The following is a 25,697-nucleotide window of genomic DNA, read 5'->3' on the forward strand; positions in this document are numbered from 1 at the left end:
CTTTGGACAATACTGTTTTATCAATGTCTTCAGTGAGCTTAAGGCTTTGTTATAGACATTGGTCTGCTTTTTTATTATTTTCTATGGCTTCTGCTATATTTCATTTAGAGATGTAGTGTTCAAGGCATTTTATGGTATTTGGTATCATGCAAAGAGATCTGGGCATGAAAGAATTTGAAGATGTACATCTTCATCAAGCCTTTCAGAAGCTGCCTGAAGGACCTTGTCTCTGGTACTTCCGACTGTTGAAATTGCTGTCAGAGGTTCTGATCTAGAGCTGGCCTTCCCACAAATGAAACAATCTCTCTGTATTGGAAATGATGTTATATCAGCCCTACTCAGCCTTCTTGGTGCAGATGTGCTCTCACTCTCAACATTTGCAACTTGCTGCTGCTCACTGATTTTTGTCTTACTGCAGTAGTTCACTCTACATGATATGACACTTTGATTTTGGAAGAAATATCATCTGTATATAGAGCCAGAGTTTTATGGACATCACCATCTCTCTCTCTGCTGAGCAAGGGTATGTATGCGTTGGAGGCCTTCTACTGTGGGGTTTTGGACATACATAGGGATCTTTTTTCTTGCCCTGTTCAAAATGTTTCCCACAAGCTTTGGATCCAATGTCTGTAAGACATTCTCTACAATTCAAGAGACTAGTGAAATAGAAAAAAATCAGAATTTTCATTGAAATGCAAATCAAGTTGAATTACACATGCAACATAGGGCTAAGTACTTTCTTAGCTAGGGAAAGTAGTTTCTACAACTAACTGTTTAGCTACTTAGGGGTGAAGTAAGCAGTGTAGGCTCTAATGTCCACTGCTGGTCTGGACAGACAAAAGCTAACAATATTATTTTCCATTATTCAGTAATGACTTGACCAAAACAAAATAATTCAAATGAATGTAAATATTTTAATAAAGGTGTTCCATTCCAATTTTAACCTGATTCAATTGGATCTGTGTTTCATATGAAATGTATCATTATTAAATGTAAATATAGAGCAGCACTTACCTTGCCGTAACAATGAATGTGTCAACATTCTTCTCACCACTGATAATGTGATTTGGACTTGAGACTGTATTTTGCCAGTGTTTCATTTTGGACACCTCATACATTGAGTGACAGAACACCCTAACTTGTCATACTATATTTACATATTTGGTATTGTTGGATTCAGTACAACCCCACCTTTCCAACAAGCCATCATATGTGTTTCTATGATAATCCCTGGTAAAGCAGCTAAAGTATATGAAAACATTCTGCATAAAAATTCATTTTTTGCATGTCCGCTTATTTTAGGTGTATGTTTACATGTCTCCTCTCATTCCATACATCAAGATATTCACATCCAGTCTTTTCTAGTAGGTAAAGCAACTTCCTGACTATACACATGCCAAGTTTCAAAGTTCTCAGAGCTTGTGTGATTGATCTGCACTAGTTTATATGCCTTAACTCCTAATATTTTAGTCCTTTTTTGGTTTTGGGGTGTATAACAATATCTGTTAATTTAACAATCTTAGCAGTAAAATATTTTTAGCCAAGAATCCATTTCATATATGGGAGACCTTAGAGATGAGGAAAAACATTGTTGGGTTTAGTTCTACCTCCGGTACGGGTATCTCAAAAATGTGGGGCCATTGTCACTAGCCTAAATGGTTAGAGTGGTGCTGTCAGGGATTTGCCACATTCAGCAATCATCTCCTCAAAACCGCTAGCTGCCCATTCCAGTAAACGGTAAAAAAAAACGGTCACTGTAGGCATCCCAGGCTCCGAAAACTGGAAACAAAGTGGAGGCAGCATGCCCCTCAAACAAAAACGAAACCCTGCGTGGAATTTTTCTGTGGATACTGAAGGGAGGGTTGAGCTACCTCTGCTGTGTTTCGTTTGCAGGCCTACGTTTTGCACAAAATCATCTAAATTTAAACATAAACACAAACAAACGGGACTTCCTGCAAAATCCCTGACTGTGCCTTTAAATATCTGACTGAGAAAGGGAGTGCAGGGGTGAGATGATCTCAGTTAGGCTAAGTGAAGAAACAGAAAATTGCCAGGAAAATACTGACTTAACTTATCTGTTAACTAACAATAATCCACTCGTAAGCCATCGCTTACTCTATGTGAAAGATGTAGAATACCATGAAATTACAAAACACCAAAAGCAGATGTAGCCTACAGATTGGTCATTATTTCTGAGAAATTAATCACTGTCTTCTCTCTCCGCCCTTCCTCTCCTGTAGCATTTGATCAGTGCTCTTTTTAAGATGAATTAAGGTAGTGCTTAACTGCTAGCTACTACAAACTATTGTTATCTAGAATACATTCTAAGGCCATATCATTTGCCTGTCATCTGTCTTGTGATAATGCAATCAATATCCAAAATAATTGCACCTTAGACTAAACTATCGGAACTCCCCCTATTACCGTCGGTCCCGTATTTCCACCGTCTTGCGTGTATGTGTCACTTAATATACATTTCTATACAAACCAAAACAGCGGACTCCTAAATAAATGCAACCACCAACACCACAGGTGTATCTAAATTAGCTATGTACCAAAAATTACATTTTACCGTGACTTGAAGAGCTGTAAACAGTGTTGTAAGGCTGCGTGTAGGCTACACAACCGTTTGGAGCTCCAGTGAAATTTTAATTTCATGACGAGAATTCTCAGTCTAACCGTTCATGTGCCGTTGAAACGCTGTAAATAGGCGACCCATCAGGCCAGCACTATAACTCCGAGCGTGGTAAACAAAATCGGATATTTCAGGCAGTAGCCTAAATGCTCCCGTTAGGAACCAAACCAAATTTTGTTCAAATCTATGGCTACTGAAAAATGTAAGGTTCATTTAGCAAATGTTGTTTTGAAGTGTTAAAAAACATAGTTGTTTTAGAATTTCTGAACAAAAGTGGTGGTAATTGGGGGTGTTACAATAGATTAGTCTGTTTTTGCTCTTGTACTCGCCCCATGCCACCGTCTATCCCTGCCCAGTTGGCATCATCATGCCCCCATTCCCGCTCTCTCTATAGGCTGCTCAGAATTCATCTCATGATCACATGATACCATGGTAATATAGCACAGAGCCATACCCAGAAAGCACATGCAGATGTTGCACAACCAAGTTTTTAAATAATTGCTACTTTGATCACAATATTTGCCATAATTTTCTATACCAATGCACAGATTTATGTTCATATGATAGTTACGGTTGTTATTTGTACAACCCTCAATTAAATAGCTTAAGATAGAATGTCACACAAAATGAGAATGTCACACAAAATGAGAAAATCAGTATTATTAGACATTGTTTATGTTTTATTTTCAACAATAATCACCCCATGTGTTTATGAATTTGTACATATAATAGAATGGCAGAAACCGATTTCACCTGCCTTGCACATGTGAGTTGCACAGTTTTGAAAACGAACGTTAAAGGTTGTAAGACATGTTTGTGCATGCCTGTAGCCAGTCACTCTGAAGCAGTCAAAGGCGATTCTAAACGAGTCAAAAAGTCGAGACCGGGCCCATCGTCAACATTTCTGTGTCCACCACTGTAGTTCATCCAAAACAAACCAGAAAAGGGACTCAAAGTGCTAAATACCGGAATTATCCTTTAACATATTCTCTAAGCACATATAACATTGTCCTTTATGCATTGTTTTCATGCCAGGATTTCTTATAAAGGTACAGGCCTAATTCTGCTGAAGCAGCAACAGATGTGCGCATATGCAATGTATTTTGCATGTGCAGTAATATGCAGTGGAAATTGACTGGTATTGTTAGGTAGGCATTGATAGAAACCAAGCAAGTAAGCCTAGTAAACAGTGCTAACTGCTGTTTGTTCATACTCACAAACACTGAGAGTAGTTGAAGTACACCTCTTTGGTGTTGACATAATAATTAAGTGTTCCCACTTTCTTCATGCACGCATACACACACAGTCCACTTGTTTGCAGGTGTTATAGGAACACCATGTCAGCCTGAAAGCTTTGCACATGGAGGCGAAGGGGGTGGTGTTCATGACTCCCCGTAATCCTTCATTTCACATAATCCCAGTTGGGAATATTGAGAAGATGCATTGTAGAATGAGCACTCAACAGGTCTGTCTGGTGGCTACACTGAATGCAGAGCCGTATGGAATACATGCTGGCGAATGTGACCTTGTGAGGTGCTGTGCACATACAGAATAGGATTCTATCAGCCATGTGCTTCTCATTCATGTGTCAGTGATCTTTCCAGTATGCCTGTTTATTGGTCCATCTACATATCAGCATGAGGTTAGGGGAACAGCGTGATGTTCTCAAGAGAAGTAATAGCATACAGGGTCATTTGCTGGTTGGCTGAACCTTGAGTGAGGTTTATAAGATGTGCTGTTCGTCTTCAGTAGAATAAGAAAAAGAATACTTCCTGCATCCATCTCAATAGCAACCACTTTCACAACTCTCTCTCTCGCACTCTCTCTCTCTCCGTCTGTGGCATTATGTTGAAAGAAATCAATCTGATCTCTTGGGAGGACAATAATGCAAAACCCGAGAGGATCTGAGGGTTGTTTTCATCAAGCTTGGCAAACACAGAATGGAGTTCTAAAGGGCTCCATGCTCCTAAACACGACGTGCGCAAGACTGATGTTTACACAAGCCTCTTCCCGACGCCTGAGGGTGCATGAGGTCTGCTGCACAACAACAAACAGCAGTCTGGTGACAGAGCACAATGAGCTCTCCATAGGCCAAACCTCCGCTTCAAACTACCCTAATTCAGAGGGAGAGGAACATTGGCATTCATTTATACAAAAACTGAAGGAGTGAGACAGAGAGAGATGGAGGGAGAGAGAGCGGGAATTCAAATGAGAGGAAATTTAATTGGCACAATGTGTAATAAGTTTAGGCTTGAAGGTGTTAAGATCTTGTTTCATTAAAAAAAAAGTGTTTGTCTGGAGGAGAGGAGTTAGGTTGGCAAGAGAGTGATGGAAAGAAGAGAAAATCACCAGTCTGTGTCGTTCACATGCACAGAATGAGGATCAGAATAAGTGGGGACAAAACAAGCTTATCAAGGTGCCACACGCTCCCAGGAACAACAGGTTGTGTTGATGTGCACTTGTCGAAATGAATGCCTTCTGTCATGTTTGGGAGAGAGATATCGGGGAGTGTCTTGGGGTTCTCTCATTCAAACATTGGCTGGGCAACAGGGATTTCATCACGTTTTCATTTTTACTTCTCCCTCTGATTTCCCCCTTCATGCAGACTCCCCGTTGTTACAAGGAATTAAATTTAGAATCAGAGAGACAGGCGGTTTGTGATGAGGCCCCATAGGAAACCATTTTTGCCTCGTGCGAAAATCCTCATTAGTGTAAAAATGTGTGGAACAGCAACGTGCATTGTGACTAATTATCCAACTGTGTGTTTGTTGCATATCTCTCTCTCTCTCTCTCTCTCTCTCTCTCTCTCTCTCTCTCACTTTTCACTTTCCTTTGGCGCGGCAGATCTGGGATGGCGCTGAAAGTGGGCGGTGCCTGCGGACGATCTCTGCCCACAGCGGTGCTGTGAGGGATGCCTGCTGGGCCCAGTGCGGGCGCCGACTCCTCTCTGGCTCTTTTGATACCACGGCAACACTGACAGACGTGGAGACAGGTATGCACAGAAGCGCCGAGCCCCAGCCCTCTTGGGGCACAGTTAGGTAGTGATGAACACTCAAGGCTTTGTTCAGTTCAGTTGTTTTCACTACCAAACAAGGGAGGGCATGCTTCAGGAAATGGAATTTTCTCTGGCATTAGAAGCCCTAAAGTTGAAGATGTGAAGGTGTAATCCAAGCTGCTGGACTCCAGGGCGAGTTGAATTACCTTTGGTCATTCTTCACCAGTGTTGGGGAAGTTACTTTTAAAAAGTAGTGTTTGCTCGTTACTCGTTACTTCTCAAAAAAGTAACCCGTTACTTTACTTAGTTACCCTCTTTGGAAAGTAACTTTTTACGTTACTCGTTACTTTTACGTTACTTTTATGTTGCTCGACTTTGGGCAGAACCCAATATCTGTTCCTAAATGTGTAGGCCTACATAAAGTTCTACTATGGAGGACATAACAGGTATTTCTTTTGTGGTCTTTATTATATAAAAAATGCCACAAACAGAGCACTTGACAAGAAAACATTGGGCTTATAGGGTTCAATATCACTACTAAAGCCCTATGAAACAATATCAAATAACATAGCCTCGATACATCTTCGGCATATAGGTGAACACAAAATATATGAGGGCTTATTTTATAGCCTTATGCTCTTTCATTAAACAGGCGCTCCTCCGAAATTTGGTACAACTAACACTCACATTCCTCCATCCCTCAGAAGTTAGCGTTGGCTTCGTCTCGCTTGCTATGATTGCTCTTCATTGCCACCAGCCTCTGTCACATACCATGTGGAGCTATCTATGAGAGCTATAATTGCACTTCATGCTACCAGCCTCTGTCACGTAGGCTGCCGTGTGGAGCTTGTGCCTATGGAGCTATGCCGTGTGGAGCCTATGGAGTGCCTATGGAGCTACCGTGTGAAGCTATTGCGCAAGTGCGCAGCTGAGAAAGCAGCGTCGCTGTCAAATCTCTCCCTGGGAAAAGTAACGTTGCGCCGATTTGAAAAAGGAACTACGTCGTTACCAAATTTTCAGTAGTAGCGCGTTACACTACTTTTTACTCGAAAAAGTAGTTACGTTACTGTAACTTGTTTCTTTGTAACGCGTTACACACAACACTGTTCTTCACCCTGTGGACAGACAGACAAAAAAATGTAAAGGTCATTGACCTGCATGGCCTGGAACTAAAGCTGAGCGGAATAGAGAAGAGGTGATTTTTCTTTTTCTTCTTTTTCTTTCTCCCCTGGCCCACAGTTTCTCTATGGGTGCTCAGATTGACAGATTCATGGGATTGAGGGTGGGTGGGTGGCTGAGTGAGAGTATGTGGGGTCGGTGGGGGTGAGGAGTGCGGAGTACAAACTTCCTCTCCACTACGTGGCTGTCGATTCTGCCAATAAAAGCCCATGGATAATTGCTCCGCAGGCCCATTAAGTATCCAGGCAGCACAGGGGGAGGGAATTGATGGCTGGTATATTGCCAGAGGGGAAGACTTTTGGAGGGTTTGTGACCCCCCCACCCCAAACCACCGCCCACCCATCCCACCCTAACCCTTCTGTGCTGCTGTGCTGATGGCTTTCAGTGGTGCCATCAACTCTGTCTCCCACTCCCACCCACAACTCCAACATACACATGCACACACACAGACACACACTCGTCCTGTTGTGATTGTTGGGAAGGTTGGCCGGATAGCTGCAAATGATAATGGGGGGGGGGGGGGGGGTTGATAGTGTTGTGGTTTAGGAGCTGGGTTAGCATACAGTAGCCTGAAAAGTTGTGGGTTCAATTCCCGACTTCCACCGTTGTGCCCTTGAACAAGGCACTTAACCACGAGCAATGTAACAATGCCCTTGTAATATAAAAGACAAGATTTGAATAAAGCAACTGCTAAATAAATAAATGTAAATGCAATGCAATCTTCCCAGCACAAGCGCCTTCAGTAGTGGGGAAAAGAGCACCTTCTACGTTGGGCTCATGTCAGAATGATGTGATTTTTTCTTCAGGTCTCTTAAGGGACTTAAGGGGGTCATTTTTCAGCATTTCTTAGGGGACAGGTGTTTGTGTGTGGGTGGGACACAGGTGGAGTGGGGTGGGGGGTTCGTAGTCACTTTTGACACACAAGACTGACTGGGCAGGACCAAGACCACTTTGTCAGCCTATGGTGCTGTGCCGCCCACGCATAACTGTCATTCGTCAAATGCCAAACATTGTGGGCTTCTCACTTTATTCCTATTTTTTTCTTTTTTCTCCATAAAGCCCATTTACAGTGATGGCAGCTCCAGAGTGTGAAGGAGAAATAGAAAACCCTGCATGTTAATTCAACAATGGGCACAAGACTCCCAAAAATTTGCCCTGAAATGTGACCACATGTGCAGATGCAATTTCAGACTGCACCCCCCTCCCCCTACACCCCCTCCCCAACCCCGTCCATGGCCAGAGTTTCATATATATGTTAATGGTTTAGTATGTGAGAGAAGAGGAGCACGTCAAGTGGACTGGCACATTTCTGTTTGGCACACACTGATTCTTTAATAAGCAGTCCTGCTTGAGCTCTTGAGAAATGGGAGACTCTTATGGGTAATGAACAGAGTCTGAGCACTTTCCATCTTCTTTCTTTCTCTTTCTTCTCTCTCTTTCTTCTCTCTCTTTCGCTCTCCCATCTTTATAGGTCTCTTTCTCTTCCAGTCTCTTGTTCTCTCAACCACTTTCTATTTCTCTCTCCCTCCATTCTTTTTCTTTCTCTTTCTCTCCCCTATCCTCTTTATTTGCTTCTATCCCCTCTCTCTTTGTCTCTCTCTCTCTCTCTCTCTGTTTCTCTTTATCTCTCTCTTTCTCCCCTCTCTCTTTGTCTCTCTTTCTTTCTCCTAGCTCTTCCAGATAAATGGGGTTCTGTGTCTGCAGTAGCTCAGGCCTAACATTGATATTTACATTTCACTCATTTAACAAAAGGCTTTAATGCTTTAATCCAAAGCGACTTGCTCACACATAGACTGTAAGGAGGCATTGAGCACTTGTTGAATTAATGGTTGTTGTGATCCTCACTGACGCTTTATGATTCATCAGCCAAAGCACAAGCCTGCTGGCTTTACTGTAACCACATCAAACCAGACTGTGTGCACATTAGTAATCATATATTACTCCAAAGGATCCCACAGAGATTTCACTGTATGTGCCTCTCACTGTGTTTGTGCCTCTTAACAGACTCAAAATGTCATTACACATTTTGTGCAACATAAACAGGATCCTGACAAGACACCAATAAACATGTTTAACTTGATAATTGTGAAGAATCAACAATGACTAAATTTATCTGCCATGTGTTGTCACAAACACTCCCGTTAGAAAGTCAAAAAAGAAATCCTATCCTAAGTGTGAACGTTGTCATTGGTCTTATTGACACCCATTATAAGGACATTTTTTTTACATTTGCTGCTGCTAGGGTAGCTTGTGGTCACAGAACCGTGCATAGGAAATTACGTCACTTTGAACCTGGGTTAATACTTGCACTATTGGTGAAGTGTTTTCCTATTTATTTTGCTTGAATGCTTCAGTTTGTAGTAGCCTGTAAATAAACAAGACCTGTTTTGGATACAAAATATCATCTAAAATCCCATAAAATATCGAGTTTTATTTTTCAGTATCGCAGTCCTCTAGGAACTATATGTAATTCTTTAGGATTTGAGTCATGTTGAAATCAGCCACATGGCACTCTTCCTTTGACTTTGTATTTAATACAGTGGCATGTGGTACAGCGTGGTATTACAAGAGAGCTGGCCTGGCACTAGCTGGTTTGCATGCTAATCTAATTGGATATCTGGTAACACCAAGCATAGGCATTTTTGATATTATGTCAAAATGTTTCTTCACATTCTGATGCAATTTCTTAGCCTGGCGTAGCCAGAGCCGTGTAACGATATCTTTATATAGCTCTGGGCGTAGCCATACCCAAAATGCCTCTGCACACAATTGGATAGACCTAACCAATCAGAGCAATGAAATAGCCTACTGTGAATCCTGCAGTCAGAACATCCTTCTTCTGGACAAATGTCTTAATCTCTGTTTTCTGTTTGTTTTTTGAAGTTATTGCGCTGTCAATATTTTGTACAATCACAATAGCGACATAAACGTGTACTTGTCTAGCGACAAGGTTTTTTCTGTAAACAAATTGAAGCGCGCTCAGGTCATGTAATTGAATAGGCACCGTTGCTCATCTGTCCATCATTGTATAAAGCCTGCCTGCACAATTCTCAAGTTCTCATAGAGACTTTTCAATGGACCAATTCCAAACAGAATTTCCCGACCTCAAATTTTGTGGGCAGGGTTAAATTCGGCTGGCTTCAAGGCTGGCAATTTCAATGTCATTTTTTAATGTTTTAAACTAACAAAAACCTCCATAAAGCACCTTTAAAGAGACAAGATACCCCTCGATGGGAACCTGAAAATCCTATACTTGTTTATGTCTTAGTGTAGTTGTAGAAATTAGAAAATGGGAAAAAAGGAAGTCTGTCAGAGTCTGGACACTATGAAGCACCTCTAGAATGAGAGGAGAGAGAGAGAAAGAAAGAGAGATGGGGGATGAAATAAATTGGATTTATTTGAAGGGCATTACTGATAAGTGGCAGCTGCTGCCTCTTCCCTTGACACTGTTTGACTTCAACCTGAACAAAAGTGTTTCACTCTCTCTCTCTCTCTCTCTCACACACACACACACACACACACACACACACACACACACACACACACACACACACACACACAGCCTAGGATGAATTGATTTTTATTTATTTTTGCCAACAACAGTCACAAAGTATGCCTGAAGGTTTCTCATAGGAACAGAAATGTTGAACATTGAATAAACCATTTGACTACAGCAGGTTCAGCAGGTTCACTGTGAACCACCTCAATCAAAATGTGAGTTGTTATCTGGCATTTCATGACATGTTCGTTTATAGCTACACCGTGTTCCAAATTATTATGCATATTGGATTTAAGTGTCATAAACATTTATTTTTTTGTTTTTCAATTAAACTCATGGACAGTGTTGTGTCTCAGGGCTCTTTGGATCATTGAAATCAATCTCAGACACCTGTGATAATTAGTTTGCCAGGTGAGCCCAATCAAAGTAAAACTACTTAAGAAGGATGTTCCACATTATTAAGCAGGACACAGGTTTCAAGCAATATGGGAAAGAAAAAGAATCTTTCTTCTGCTGAAGAGTGTGAAATTGTGCACTACCTTGGACAAGGTATGAAAACATTGGATATTTCCTGAAAACGTACAGTTAAGAACAAAATTATTCATACCCCTGGCAAATATTGATTTAATGCTGATTTTCTTTTTAGCAATATGTTTGTTCTGACTGAAAATGACACTGTCACATGCTAAAAGTATTCATAAACCTATTATTCAGCCACCCCTAAACAATGCTCACAAGCAGAAACAGTTGCAGTGGTTGAGGAATACACGAAGATTCATTTTCAAACAGTTTTTTTTTTATCCAAAGTTAGGTTTGAGTTCGCTGCCTCAAATTTAGGATCAGATGAGGGGGAGAGTACGCATTGCAGAGGCTGCGGAAGACGAATGCTGGCAGTGAAAGGGAGGCATCTCTTATCTCTTCCTTATTCGTTAAGCTAATTATGTTTCTTAATTAAAATGTTGAGGCCTGCATTAATTATGCAACGGGGAGAACAACTTATCATCTTCTCCCCAAACATTAGCCACACATCCAGATGACAGGTCCCCGTGTCTGCCCGTGTCATGACAGGAAAACCAATTAAAATGACACGAAGGAAGAGAGAAGGGATTTTACTCCACGTAGCAAGCTCAAAAAAGAGAGCTTTTTTCCAACAACTTGCTTATCGGGAAGGTAACAGCCACATCAGTAAAGTGGGGGCATAAAAGATGATGAAATGGCTTTGTTTGTGTCAGCCAATGCCACAGACACTTTCATTTGGCTTAGGGAGTCCTGTGGCTTGGCCAGAGGCCAGTCATAATTTGTCATAATGTCATAAGGTACCTGGCGAAGAGGCTGAGTTGACTACGGGAGTAGAATAGAATGTGATTTGTTTGACACAGGACTGCGGAGTAAGATTTAATTTCCGATAAAGATTCCTGATAACAAACTGTCTGTTCATTCGCATTGTAGTGTTTATTGTCAATAGAAGTCTTTTGGTGAAGACAATGGAGTCTGAGTGTCTATTTCATGCCGCCCTCAATCATTTAAGGGACTCCTGGTCTTGCACTTAGCACCAGCATTTGATACTTTTTAAAATTATCGAAAGATGACTTGCAATATTATGCCCCACTATTTTGTAGACAGACAGAAAACACAGACAACCACAACATCAGAGGAATTTACAGCCTAACCACAACAAGCCTAAGCAACCACAACCAGCCAAAGCAAACACAACCCGCCAAAACATGTTTTGACTGTATGTTTGCATCAACACTTACATTTCAGTTAACAGTTTCTTGTGTGTTTCTTGGGAAAATGAAAATATTGCCTCTCAAAGAGGCTTCTGGCAGCAGGTTGGTGAGACACGCTTTGGCGGTGTTCCCACGACGATGAGTGGAATCGCCCTGATTGAGATGCCATGGTATCTTGTTTTTTCCTGAACATACTAGTCAGAGATGCCTGCAAGAACAGATGTGTCTTATTACAGTCCAACAGCCAAATAGCCATGAAACACTTTTCCCATATGTATACCCATGTTCACCCTGAGGACAACAAAATCCATACTCATGCATCTATGTAATATGTGTGAGTAATTACCATTTAAGACATGTGTATCTGTGGATATATTATGTCTATTTTAGCCATGGGGTAGAAAGAGGCTTTGGTTGAATGATTTTGTTTTCTCGGCTGATGCTGTTAAGAACACATATATTTTGCTTCAGGTTATTACATAATGAGAGAATGGTGTTGGATGACAATTAAATTGAAGCTTGAAGATTGGTGAAACCTGAAGATCTTTTCAGACTTCAAATTTTGTCCAGTTCAAACTATTAAAGTTGTCATCTGTTTTAGCATTCTGTACTGGAAGTTTACCATCATCTCTTTCAACAATGCAGTTGACTTCCAGTTTAAAACAATGAAGCATTGTGAATGGCTCTAATGACGAGAGAGAGAGAGAGAGAGAGAGAGAGAGAGAGAGAAGACAGCAACAGCTATTAATTACAATGAATGATCTGGTTTGGAAAGAGTCACAATTACTCTGAGCTCATTCTTACAGTTCAATAAAAATATGTTCAACTGTTTGCTATTATCTAATCGCCTCCCAGCACATAGTATTGGCACATTCATTCATTTTATCTCCGCATGCCGCCCCAGACCATCCCACTACATACGCAACTGTCCAGAAACATTTGATTAGATTGTAAAAAACAATGACCGCCATTGATCAGCGTCAAACTTTAAAGTCAGCTTGCCATGCCTAAAGGTCATGTGATCCTGGTTGCCTCAATGGATTTCTCCACTAATCTTTACATCGACACCTTACTTCCTCAGGGTCAGAGGTCGTTAAAGTGAGGAACCAGTTTAAGGTGAGCTGTCTTGCCCTTCAGCCTGCTGACCCTGACGTGTTTCTTTGTGGAGGTTTCAGTCCTGAGGTCAAGGCCTGGGATGCACGCTCCTCTAAGGTTAGATTTTGTGACTTTCATTAATTTCTTTAATTACGATGGTTCACTGTATGATCTATGGCCTGACCTTCTGGGCATATCATAACCTTGTTATCTTTAAATACTTGTAGAAACATAATCAACTTTTTCCAGCCAAAGCTTGTGAGCTTAGCTTAGGGATACATTTCTGTGCTAGACTATTTTAATCAAAAACAATACTCTATGTTTAAAAGTCATTGAGATATACAGTGGGTTGCATAAGTATTCACCCCCATGCTAAAGTTGACTAAAAAGAGGAATAGAAAATCATCTTTTGGAAATTGATCTTAAATGCCTTGATTAAAAAAAACGAGGAAAACTCCAACCTTTAAGGACACCAATTTTGTTTGTGAATGAATAATGTATCGTAAATAAATAAATGTTCTTCATTAAAATACAGGTTGCATTAAGTATACACCCCCCTATGTTAAATTCCCTTAGAGGCAGACAGATTTTTATTTTTAAAGGCCAGTCATTTAATGGATCCAGGATACTATGCATCCTGATAAAGTTCCCTTGGCCTTTGGCATTAAAATAGCCCATCATAGCACATCATCACATACCCTTCACCATACCTTTCATTTATTTATGATACATTATTCCTTCACAAAGAAAATGAGTGTCCTTAAAGGTTGGATTTTCCCTCATTTTTTAATTAAGGCATTAAGAACAATTTCCAAAAGATGATTTCCTCTATTTTCCTCTGTCTTACTCCTCTATTTAGTCAACTTTAGCATGGGGGTGAATACATACTTATGCAACCCACTGTGTGTATATATTGTATGCTATGCTTTTCATTAAGTTATTGTCATTTATTATACAGCTGTTCCATCTTTTATTATACAGCAAGTACCATCAACATGACAAAGACATATTGTGTGAAGTTTATTTTCTCATTTTGGCAAGTCGCTGTATAATAAACAGGATAATGTATTGTCTGCCGGTCAAAATTGTAAAATAAGTCCCTTCATGTCGAAGCCCTGTTTGCCCTGTTTGGACTTTCTGATATTTGTAATCTAGATGGTGAGAACATACAAGGCTGGAATACAGCAGACCCTGGATATTCTTTTCCTGTCTGGGGGGAAGGAGTTTGTTACCAGCAGCGACTCAGTCAGTCGAGACTCAGCTGACCGCACCCTCATTGCCTGGGACTTTGAAACTACTGCCAAAGTCTCCAACCAAATCTTTCATGTAAGAACAGTGTAAGGTTGGCAAATGATGCCCGTACTAAAGCCTAACACGGCCTGAACAGTGTAAGGTGGGCAAATGATGCCCATACTGAAGCCTACACGGTAAAGGTCTGCGCTGGACTGATTTTTCAGTCCCGCGCCAGCCCGCTCCCGCAATATTCTGTCCCGCTCCCAACCGCTCCCGCATTAATGTGTCATTTTTAGTCCCGCTCCCGCCCGCATCTGTAACATGATGTCCCGCTCCCGCCCGCTAAAGCCCGCATGCAGGAGGGATAGCCTATTCAGTTTTTCTTTCTGTCTCACGAAAGGAGCACACACACCTGAGAAAGACTCCAGATGTCAGTTTCTTGGTTCTGAATGTAGGCTAACAACTGAAGTAGGCCTAGCCTGGTGCCCTTCCTCTGTCATGCTTTCGATTTCGAGTTTTGACAATGAGCAGCAGGAACAAATTGAACCCACGTAAACGACAATATAGGCTATAGGCCTGCTATCCATCAGTTATGCTTAAAGCCCGTTATTTAATGCTACCTAACAGAACATCCAGCTGAACTATAGTTATGAACACTACTTTAATCATTTCCATATTTAATTTTACGCACATATTTAATTTGCGGGAGTGCAGTGAATCATCGGTTTGTCCCGCACCCGCGAACGCACCTCTCTCATCCCGCCCGCTCCCGCAAAGAGCTTTCAAAAGTTGTCCCGCGCCACACTCTTTTGCGTCGGGTCCCGGATCTACTGCGGGAGTGCAGACCTCTACTACACGGCCTGAACTACACCTTTGTCCTCCCTTGGGTACAGGCCTGTGATTCATATAAGATCACAATGTCAACAATTACAAAGCATTTTAAATCATGGATAATAATCTAGGTTGTGAATTAAATATAGACTGCGACTGTAATGTTTGTTAGTTTACAAACATTAGTTTCATCCTTACTGTGACCTTATTTCCTCAGTAATCTTTTAATTATCCGCTTCTGGGTTTGATTTTATTTTTTATGCTCACTTGAATGCAGGAGAGGTACACCTGCCCCAGTCTTGCATTGCACCCAGAGAGCGAGTGTTTCGTAGCACAGACCAATGGGAACTACATCGCCGTTTTTTCATCACAGAGGCCATACCGCATCAACAAGAGGCGGCGCTACGAAGGACATAAGGTCAGATATTCAGTTATTCAGGCCATGGAGAGGGAGATCGGATCAGAAAGCTGTGCTCCACTTATCGACCACAAAGTCATCCGTAGCTAACAGTGACCCTGGCACTGAGTCGAATGCGTGCGATCACCAAACAGCTCACTTGCATCATCAAAACATCTCTCATAAAAAAGGAAAAAGATTTTTTTAAGGCTTTAAAGATCTCTTGTTCTCTTGTTGCCTGACATGACTGAGTTAATGTAGTCTTTCCATCTGTTGGGAAAATATTGACATATACCACTCTTTCCACCATCGATCACACATATTTAATTTCTGGAAAGTGCTTTGAGACAATGATCATTAATTTGTGATATATAAATAATGTAGAATTTGCTATTCTAAACATACATTGACTTATTTGTGGCGGCCCACCACAATATCAACATTGACCACCACACAATGATTTTCCAGGTTGTACTAAATTGTGCTTAAATCATGCTGCGCTAATTTGTTAAAAACTGTTGCATTCAAGTTAATTCTGCAAACCTACCGCCACAAATAGAATTCAATTCTGTGGTTAACACTGTAATAGCAAGATGATAAAAATTATGTATTGTGAGAATATAGAAGAATAGGAAGGATGTCTTCTGAATCTTGTTTATATGTTCTCTGTGCTTGTCTTGTAGGTAGAGGGCTATGCCATCCAGTGTGAGTTCTCTCGGTGCGGATCACTGCTGGCCTCTGGAAGCTCCTCTGGTTCTGTCCACTTCTACGACCACCAGAGCTCTCGGACACTTCACATCCTCCGAGCTCACCAGCAGGCGTGCATGTGTGTGTCTCTCCACCCCATCCTGCCCTCGGTGGCGGCCACGTGTGACTGGAGTGGCGAGATCAAGATATGGCACTGACCAGCCAAGGCAGCTCCACAAATCACAGGTTCAGGCAGTCACCATTGTTAAGTCATATACAGCCATTTTCCTGTACATGGGCTGATCCATGGACTAAAAGAATTTTGAAAGAGATTTACATTGGGGAAAAAATGAGTCTAGCATTAGGCTAAATCCATGTATGGGAAACCAGTCCAGAGACTATCATTTGAAACTCTTTACAGTAGTTACCATGGTTTTTGTACAACACCACTTTCAAGATGTTCACACCTGAGTGACAGGTGCCTGACACACCACCCGCAGAATACCAGTCTAGCATCTCATCGAGACCCTTTTGCAATTGCTGCTCTTAAGGCACATAGAGTATTTTAGCTAAATCTAAGACAGCTTTGTTTCTCTTTCTCGCTCTTCAAGATCACATCTCCAAGTGCAACATATGCCACAAAAACCTGACATGCGGGTGTTTGATGTAGTAACTTTAGCCTCCTCAACACCTTTATGTAACTTCAGATCTCAGGTAGATAGACCAATGCTATGATCTAAGTTAGCATTATCGCCTCCGTCAACCCCCTACCCCCCTCTACTGCTCTTGATAAAACAAGTATTTTGCTTCTCTGTGTTCTTCAGTTCAGATGGACAATACTTTAGTACTGCTCTAAGGGCTTTGTCCTGGTAAAATGAGTTCCTTCCAGTGTTTTCTGGGCTTGACATATTGCATATCACAGTCACAAACATGTATGCTCTGCTTCTGTTGTTTGCTTTGGTGATGTAAATCTGGAACACAAATAAAAACAGCCCCTTATTTTAGATGACTCCATTGTAGCAGCTTCAGCTGGCTCTGTTGTGTTTTTGATGTTAAGCCTGAGGAGGGAGACAGGCTGGTGACAGTGATGGTGCTGCGGTGGCACTCGCCGTCATGCCTACTGAGAATGCGGAGAGGAAGCTGTCCCACAAGCGCTTTGTTGAATTTTGAATGACCAAATCAGAACAAAAAATGTCTTTGCAGGATTTTTCCATGTAATGACACTGTAAATCCTTGAAGGGTTTTTTCCAAGGACATGGAAACCGTAAGGGATTTGTTTTACCTATAGCATGTACAAGTGAACATTCACATTAGAAAATATTGTATAGTCAGTGATCAATTGAGTAGCCTGTGATTGTGACCTTTTACAACTCAATACATTGTGGTTATTTTTTTATATTCAGAAGGATTCCATGTAGATACTTGAAACTTAGGAGTTCTAGTGCATAATAAATCTTCTGCAGGCTCCTAACATTATATTTCCCTTTTCATGAGGCTTTCTTTAAAAAAAAAGAAAAAAAAAAAAAGAATTTTAGTGAATGCCATAGCAGGGAGTGGGTGTGAAGGACTTGGGGCATGTTACAGTGTGTAAAGATCAAAGAAAAGTTCCACAATTAACATATCAAAGGGTAAACCGCTAAACCTCTTTGTAGGTTTATTATCAGGCACACTTAAGTATGCAGCCTCCCTATATCAGCCAAGAACAGGCGCCAGTCTAATTGTGTTGTGCAGCGCATCAAAAATGCATCTTAACAATGCCATAGTCATAGCTGTCCATTGTTATGCTTACCTCAAACTCAGTGACCAGCTGTAGACTTGTTTAAACGATTGCAGGGTACAATTGCCTTTACAGTGTGTTCATCCCTCATCTTTATTAAGTAAAGAAACATACAGCAAAAATATAGAAACATGCATATGACAAACAGCTCACCACTCTCTTTGAAAACTGTCTGGATATTTGAGGTAGAACAGGACAGCTATACACTTGTTAGGGCAGGAGAAGTAAAGAACATCCAACTTGACAAGGAAAAAATAATCATTCTTAAATATGTATATATCTCAATTATATACATACAGTATATCAATTCAATATTTTGTATTTAATAATCATATCCACAACAAAAATATTATTTTTATTTTAAGGAAGTCTGGAGTTTTTTTTATCTGTTGTAGGGTTTGTGTGGGTCTCAGTCCCTGTGCTAAGTGTTTTATCAGCTGAGAGAATAGATGTGGTGCCCTTTCTCCTGTTGATAAGTTACATCAGCACCTGAGATGCCAGGCTACAGAGATCTAAGCCACAGCCTAACAGTCTTTCCCCTGACTAGAGCACTAGTGTGAAGCTTCTTTCATGGAGGGCCAAGATTATGTGCAGGTTTTCATGTTTTCGTTTTTTATTTTCGGCACAGCACTGTGATCAGATTTCACTGTGTTGCATCAGGGAAGTCTAGAAAATCAGCAAAGTCTGCTAACAAATGTCTCTGTGTCTTCTGGAGTTTGACAAGAGCACAGCCCCGGTCTCAGGAGCACATGTCCTAATGACAAAACAAAAACCCTCGCTTATTGTAAGCAGTCTGCAGTTGTTTGGTGCTCTTTGGATTTTCTCCATCAGACCCTTGGGGTTACTTAAAAGCCCAAGGTTTTGATGAATATGTGGGTGTTATTATTTCTGATTGCATTTTGCAATGCTATAATTGCGGGGAAACAAAGGATTCTGTGTTGTTGAATTTAAAACAGCCATAAGCTAAAGTTATCCATGGGTTTTTTACAGTCTTTTACATGAACGCTTCCACTGACTTGAAATGATTTTATAGACATTATAGTCTACTTGTGGCAAAGAAAACCAACATATCCCTCAGCCCGCCATGAATGGATGACAATAACTCCCTCTGAAGCCTCTCCAGGTGAATATTGACTTCTCTCAGTAGCCTTGAGTTGGGGCTAGAACATACCTCTTTAAGTTTCTATGGAGAAGGCATTGAGTTGGGGCTAGAGCATACCTCTTTAAGTTTCTATGGAGAAGGCATTGCAGGACAAACACGCTACAGTGAAAAGGATTACTCAGAGCAAAGTATCTACTTTTGGTTTGGATCAGTGCGGTCCATGCAGAGAACTTGCAAAAGAAGTGTTCCGTTTCAACACAATACATACTGTAGAACATTTGCTGGTCGGTGCATGAAACACTGAACAGACATGTAGACAAGTATATACACATATGCACTACTACCTGATGTAATACACAGAGCTGGAGCTCCAGCGACTGAAAAGAACTAAGGCATAAATATACGAATGGTGTTTTTGACAAGCAAGTGAACTACTAATACATAAATCATGCTAGCTTCCATGTCTTCTGTAAACCAATAGGGTGTTGTGCAGAATCATTGGTCCAATCTTAAGAGCAGGTGCAGTAGATATATACTCAGAGCAAGGTGCTTGAGGCACCAAGGTCACAGTTTTATTTCCCAGGTACTGATACAAAATAAATACCTTACTTGTTTGTCATTTTGGATAAATATATGTGCTATGTTACGACTAATGTGAATTTGTTTTGTAATATCATGAACGGGTCAAAAGTTGTGATCCCATTAAAAATCTTGGGATGTTTTGAAAAAAAGAGGTACAGGTTGATGTTGTGACTATATCTATGAGTTCTTGTCTTGTGCTAGATTTCAATTACGATAGACAGTTTAGACCACAACATGATTGATGTATGACTTCCTGAAAGAGTGTGTCCTTGGCCCTTAACTTATTAAGGATTATACTCAATAAGTATACAAATACTTATTTGTTACTTTTGTGAGAGTTGTGAATGTTTAGAGTGCACTCATTTAGATAACAATTGTCTCCGTAGAAGAGAATTGAATTCTGTACAGTTTCATTAACATGCCAGGGCTGTAAAGAACTAGTCCTTTGCCTGATCCAGATATATTGACTGATGCTATAATTGCCCCAAGAGGGCCCAATAAGTGGGATGGGAAGAGGAGCAAGAAGAAGAAAAAGAGGAAAAACATTACTGATGCAAACCATTTTAAAGTGGTCAAAGCACAGGGGGAGACCTCAAACAACTTCTCTTTCTCCTACAGTGACATGACTGTGTCCACATTGGAGAAAATATCACAAATCCTTCCCTTGTTAAAGCTCGATGTTTGCAGAGATACTAGCCGATTTTGCCTTGAACCATGGCCTTGTCTCACCTATACGCTAAATGTAGTGTAGATTCCCCTTAAAGCAACACCGAAGAGTTTTTTTGTACCTTAAAATAATGTTTCCAAAATCGTTTCAGTGGTTCATCCACTTGTAACAGGGTTCTGCATTTGCTTCGCGGCCCTCTATCGGCTATAACCGCACTATGTACGTTTGCCAGATCAGGTAGCGGATCTGTAGTTCGATGGAATGAGACATAAGAAACTACAAATTTGACTTGCATCTGATGTCGCAATACATCGTACTTTTATAAGTCATGCAAAATATTCTACCTTGTCTGTGGACATGTTATTTGCAAAGCCAATGCTGGATAAACAAATAGCGTGCGTGCAACAGAGGGAAAGTTCTTTGGTGTTGCTTTAAGGAAGTAAAGTATGGATTCTATGGTGCCCTACAGTATACATAATGATAATTGTCCATTGCCCAAGTTATGGGGGCAGCCGTGGCCTACTGGTTAGCACTTCGGACCTGTAACCGGGTTGCCGATTCAAACCCCGACCAGTAGGGACGGCTGAAGTACACTAAATGTAGTGTAGCAAAGCACACTACCTTGAGCAAAGCACCTAACCCCTCACTGCTCCCCGAGCGCCGCTGTTGATGCAGGCAGCTCACTGAGCCAGGATCAGTGTGTGCTTCACCTCACTTTGTGTACACTGTGTACTGTGTGTGTTTCACTAATTCACGGATTAGGATAAATGCAGAGACCAAATTTCCCTCACGGGAGTATATATACTTATACTTATACTTACTTAAGTTAGTGGGTAGCAGGCCAGAACAATGGATGGGAAAAACCTACGTCAATATTTGAATATGTGTGGAAAGGTAACATTTTAAATATAAGGTATGTGGGTGGAAGGGTGGAATTGTTTGAAAGCTAACTGTGTGCGGATGATTTGTCTGTCAGATACTGAATTCCTTCATAGCCATCAACAACATACAGGGCCCTTAATGAGCAGTGACGTACAGTAGTGAGCCTTGTTAACCTTAATAATACCAAACCACAACCAAGAGAAATCATCAACAGTATTACCAAACCAAAATTAGCCGAGCTAGGGCAATCTCAACAGACTCCTATGTTCACGTCCTCAGAAACACTTCTCTGGTCAGTTCAGCAGCGTCCCATACAACTGAGCTTTAGTCAGACTGTCTTTTCGGCTGAGTCCTGTGTTGCCAAATTTTTGGTACTGTGTAGGCGTGTGCCGCTGGGGGGGTCCAGAGGGGGGTGGGTGGGGAGGAGGTTCCCTTTGATAATGCTGCACACTGGAGGAGGAGGCTGAGGCATCGTGGGGGCTTTGGTGCAGAGACTCGGCCGAGCTGTTCAGACTCATGTCCACGTACTCCTTCTTGACACTCCTGGGGGTTCCACCTTTGTCCTTCGAGCCGCCGGAGTGGAAGATGCTGCCCTCGGACTCTTGGCTATCGTCTTTCGATGCCCTGTAGAGGGCACCCTTCTCTTGTCTACGGTGGGGCAGCTTGGGGCTCGGGCTCGGACTAGCCGCAGCGGCGGCAGCGGCATGAGAGAAGCACGGGTCCAGCATGCGGCCGTGGAAGACGGTGTCGTCCCCTTCCTGGAAGCTGCTGTAGAGAGGCCCCACCTTGATCTTGGTGGGGCCCATGGCGAAGTGACGCTCCGAGAAGCTGTAGGGCGAAACTCGGCCGCTCGCGGCCCCTCCACCGCCTCCACCCGGGCTGCGGTACGAGTAGGCGTTGAGCTCGTCCACGCTCAGCTGGCGCCAGCGGCCAGTCAGATCGTCCTCAGCTGCGTGGACGTCCACCCCGACGTTGGCACTCCCGCGGCCATCTCGGTGGAGCGCGCCCCCTGACGCCGATGAGCCTCTGGCGTTGCGGGACGGCAGGTGCGGCGAGTGGTATGGCTCGCTGAAGCAGGACTGCGTGCGCGTGTAGCCAGACGAGGCGGGTAGCGCCGCTGATGCCGCCATTCTGTGGGCTGCCGCTGTGGTGCGCCATGTGCTGGAAGCTACGGGACTTGGGGAAGCCTGGGCTGTCCTTCTCGTACGACGACGTGCTCTTGCGCTCGTAGTCCATGCTCCCGTCTTCCCGCCAGTCGCGGTAGAGCACCTGCTGGGAGGAGGACAGCGTGCCGCCCAGGCCCCCCCTGCCCCCGACACTGGCTATCTTCTCGTCCGAAGCGGCGCTGAAGCTTGAGTAGGAGCTGGATGCCGGCAGCGAGCCGGCTGTGGCGAAGTCGTGGAAGGAGGCTGAGGAGGAGTGGTGGTGCTGGAAGCCCGGGTGGAACCCGGCCATGCCCACGCCTATCCCCACGCCCACGCTGACCCCGGCGCTCAGGCTGCCGTCGTCCTCGTCGGGGTTGCTGTCCGTGGAGTTCTGCGTGTGCAGCAGCTGCTGCAGGCCTGGGGGCTCGTTGCCGTGCACGTCCACACTCTGCCGCCGCTCCTGCCAGCGCTCACGCCGACGGTCGTCCATCGTCGGGCAGTACAGCGCCGTGTCGCTGCAGTACAGGTCCGACGTTTTGTACGCCGCACGGCGGTGAAGGTGCTCCCCTCCTCCTCCTCCTCCTCTCCCCTCTCGTCCCCTTGCTCCAGTACTGCCCCCAACACCGTCACCGGCGGAGCCGTAGAAGTCTGTGTCCTGCGGCTGCGGGCTCGGCGACCGCGTCACTGGGCAGCTGCTTCCAGGCTCTGGCTTCTCCAGAACCTTGCCGATGACTGAGACGGGCACCGAAGCATCTGAGTAAGGGGAGGGGCACAACGCCACCGTCCGCCCGCGGCTGTGTTTCTCCATGTGCGAACTCAGGCGCTCCTGGAAGTCAACTGGGAGCTAGAAGAGGGATGGAAAGAGAGCCAAGATTTTTTATTAAGAGTTAAATAAACGATGAGACCCAACAGGAGAAAATGTACAAAAACAATGCACGAGGGAGAAGGACAGAAGGAGCACAATATTAATGTAGACCACAGAACTGGGAGCAGAATTTTTGTTCAAAGGAGAGAACAGGCACTTGTTTTAAGGTGCTTATGAAGCCTTGAGATCAGAGGCCGTATTCACAAAGAATTTTAAGGCTAAAAGTAGCTCCTAAGTGGCGAATTTAGGAGCAACTCCTAAAAACAAAGGTAATTCACGAAGCATTTTAGACCTAAAAGTAGCACCTAAGTCTGGGACAGCCTAAAAGAAGTCGAGAGGACTCCTAACTCACTAAGACCTATTCACAAACAGCTTTTTGTGGCATTTCACGTTGTGATGTTTTGAAATGGGTATGCGCAACAGGAGCTTCCAATCGCGAGGGAACAATTTTGCATTGTAGGCATAAAAGGGATGCTATAACGCCACCAACATGTTGTTGTCAACATGTAAATTAAATGTAACGTTTCATTGTGAATCAAATTAAAATGTTCTCCTCTTTGCAAACGTAGGCATATGGTGATAGATTAATTTAATAATGTTGCAAAGATAGCCTAGCCTACTGCATCAATCGGCCTATGTTTTATTAGGCTACTAGGCTATTTGTTTTGCCTTACTCTTTATTCATTTAGGCTAGGCCTTTTTATTCAGTTATTCATCATCTTCCGTCCTTCGCACTACTTGTGTAGCGCACGCATTCTCAGACCTGTCACCTGTCACTCATCATCGTAAGGGAGGTGTTTGGAATCATTCCCGCGTTACAATCATCAGCCAATCAAGGTGGTCACTTCAGTCAAGCTCGTGCATGAGTAATGACGTCATCCATAGCAACGAAGACTCACTCTTAGTTTAGGAGTTGTAATTTTTCCTTACTAAGAGTAGGTCTGAAAGGCTTTGTGAATAACTTTTAAGAGAAAACTCCTAGCTAAAATCTTTTAGTGCAATTTAGGAGTACTCCTAGTGGTAAGATAAAAGGCTTTGTGAATACGGCCCTAGAGCTGCTTGTTTCTGAGTGTTTTTACTGCTAAATCAATCAGCTAGCCGTAGTAACTCTCTCTAACTCTCATTTCCTTTCATTTTCACTATCCTTTAATATTGCAAAAATGGGATGCTTGTTGGTTTGTTCAGCTTCCATTAAGTTTAAGTAGTGCTATTCATCTAAAAAATAAATATTAATTAATGAAAAGTTCATTGAATGATTCAGTGGTAAAGAGGTTAAGAATGAGAAGTAAACATTAGTATCAAGGAAAAAGAGAACAGGGGGAAGGTCAGGAATATATAATACTGTAGATACAGCAATGTTGCTACAGTATAAGAATGACATTGTGAAGGTTTGCGGTGCTGTTACGGCTCTAGTTTGTTCTGGCTCTAGTGTGTTCTGGCTCTAGTGTGTTCTGTTCTGTCTTGATGTGTTCTGGATATGCTCATTTTAAAATAACTACAGTGGTAGTGTGTGTCGGGTTTGGCAAAATGCTCCTCGTGGGGAGTTTGTGTGGCCTTTTTATATAGCCTGGGTGGCTTATTTGTTTGTTTGTTTGTTTGTGGTTTGTTACGTTTACACTGTCTTAGGCCGAGCCTACAGTTACTTTAGTTTTGTTATTGTCCGTTTGAACTTTTTATTTTGATTTATCAATACATCGGTCATTTTATTCATTTACGTCCTTGTTTGTGTTTATTACTTTTCTCTTTAATTAAACTACTGTAGTTACGGCATCCACATACCCCTAGAAATGAAACATTCAGTCATAACAGGTGCACAACATAATGATTAGCAATGCATTTTCTAGAAAAGTATGTAATACTATAAAACTCTTTTTGACATTGATACCAGCATCCCTGTGCAAGGCATACATATTCATGATGTTTTCATTATGCCTCATGTTTATGCAGCCAAGGGAAAGAGCTGTTAGTGGATATGTCAGCAATGCATCCCCTGTCCTCTAATGTATAGTTAGGGTACAGTGACGTGATGTATATATTCTCACGTCAGCTCAGTCAAGATGAGGGGCCTAAAGTAGCTTTCGCCGTTTGCTGTTTGTAATGAACTCGTCAAGGATTCTGCTGACTGTGCTACAGTTGGAGCAGTTTATTTATTTATCTATGTTGTTTATGTCCAGCAGTCTCCGTCCATCGATATGAACTGGAGCAGCAGCACTGTGAGTTTGGTGTACGCACTGTGAACTTGCACTGGAAAGTGTACTGGAAAGTGCTCAATGAGCAAACAGGTGTGTTAGATGTGCGTTACATGCTCAATTTCCTCCATGTTTCTCTCTCTGTCTCTTGTCTAGTGTTATTAATAGCACGTGCAGTGGCTGCTGAAAACAGTCTTGTCAGCAGCT

General features: G+C 42.4%; 2 protein-coding genes across 9 annotated transcripts in view; one reads left to right on the plus strand and one right to left on the minus strand.

Annotated features, from left to right (window-relative positions):
- wdr25 (WD repeat domain 25) overlaps positions 1–25,697 on the plus strand; it is a 39,067-nt gene that overhangs the window by 10,015 nt on the left and 3,355 nt on the right. For 5 of the 8 annotated variants that reach the window (XR_006025377.1, XR_006025379.1, XR_006025380.1 and 2 more), the window contains exons 2-7: positions 5,480–5,627; positions 13,120–13,250; positions 14,289–14,459; positions 15,475–15,615; positions 16,278–16,527; positions 25,479–25,583. Coding sequence is in view for 2 of the 8 variants with exons in the window: in XM_042071963.1 (XP_041927897.1) it covers positions 5,480–5,627; positions 13,120–13,250; positions 14,289–14,459; positions 15,475–15,615; positions 16,278–16,499 (813 nt within the window). In the remaining 6 variants the exon portion in view is untranslated. Of the gene's footprint in view, positions 1–5,479; positions 5,628–13,119; positions 13,251–14,288; positions 14,460–15,474; positions 15,616–16,277; positions 17,291–25,478; positions 25,584–25,697 lie in introns of those variants that run through there. The other 3 variants (XR_006025381.1, XM_042071963.1, XM_042071965.1) reach the window with 2 other exon arrangements.
- The window catches only part of LOC121692918 (brain-enriched guanylate kinase-associated protein), a 63,227-nt gene continuing 58,721 nt past the window's right edge, over positions 21,192–25,697 (minus strand). Inside the window, 2 exon segments of the mRNA XM_042071962.1 lie at positions 21,192–22,400; positions 22,402–23,280. Coding sequence (XP_041927896.1) covers positions 21,585–22,400; positions 22,402–23,280 — 1,695 coding nt within the window. The 3' untranslated portion in view covers positions 21,192–21,584.

This window comes from Alosa sapidissima, chromosome 19, assembly GCF_018492685.1.
Source record: "Alosa sapidissima isolate fAloSap1 chromosome 19, fAloSap1.pri, whole genome shotgun sequence".
Classification (NCBI taxonomy): domain Eukaryota; kingdom Metazoa; phylum Chordata; class Actinopteri; order Clupeiformes; family Clupeidae; genus Alosa; species Alosa sapidissima.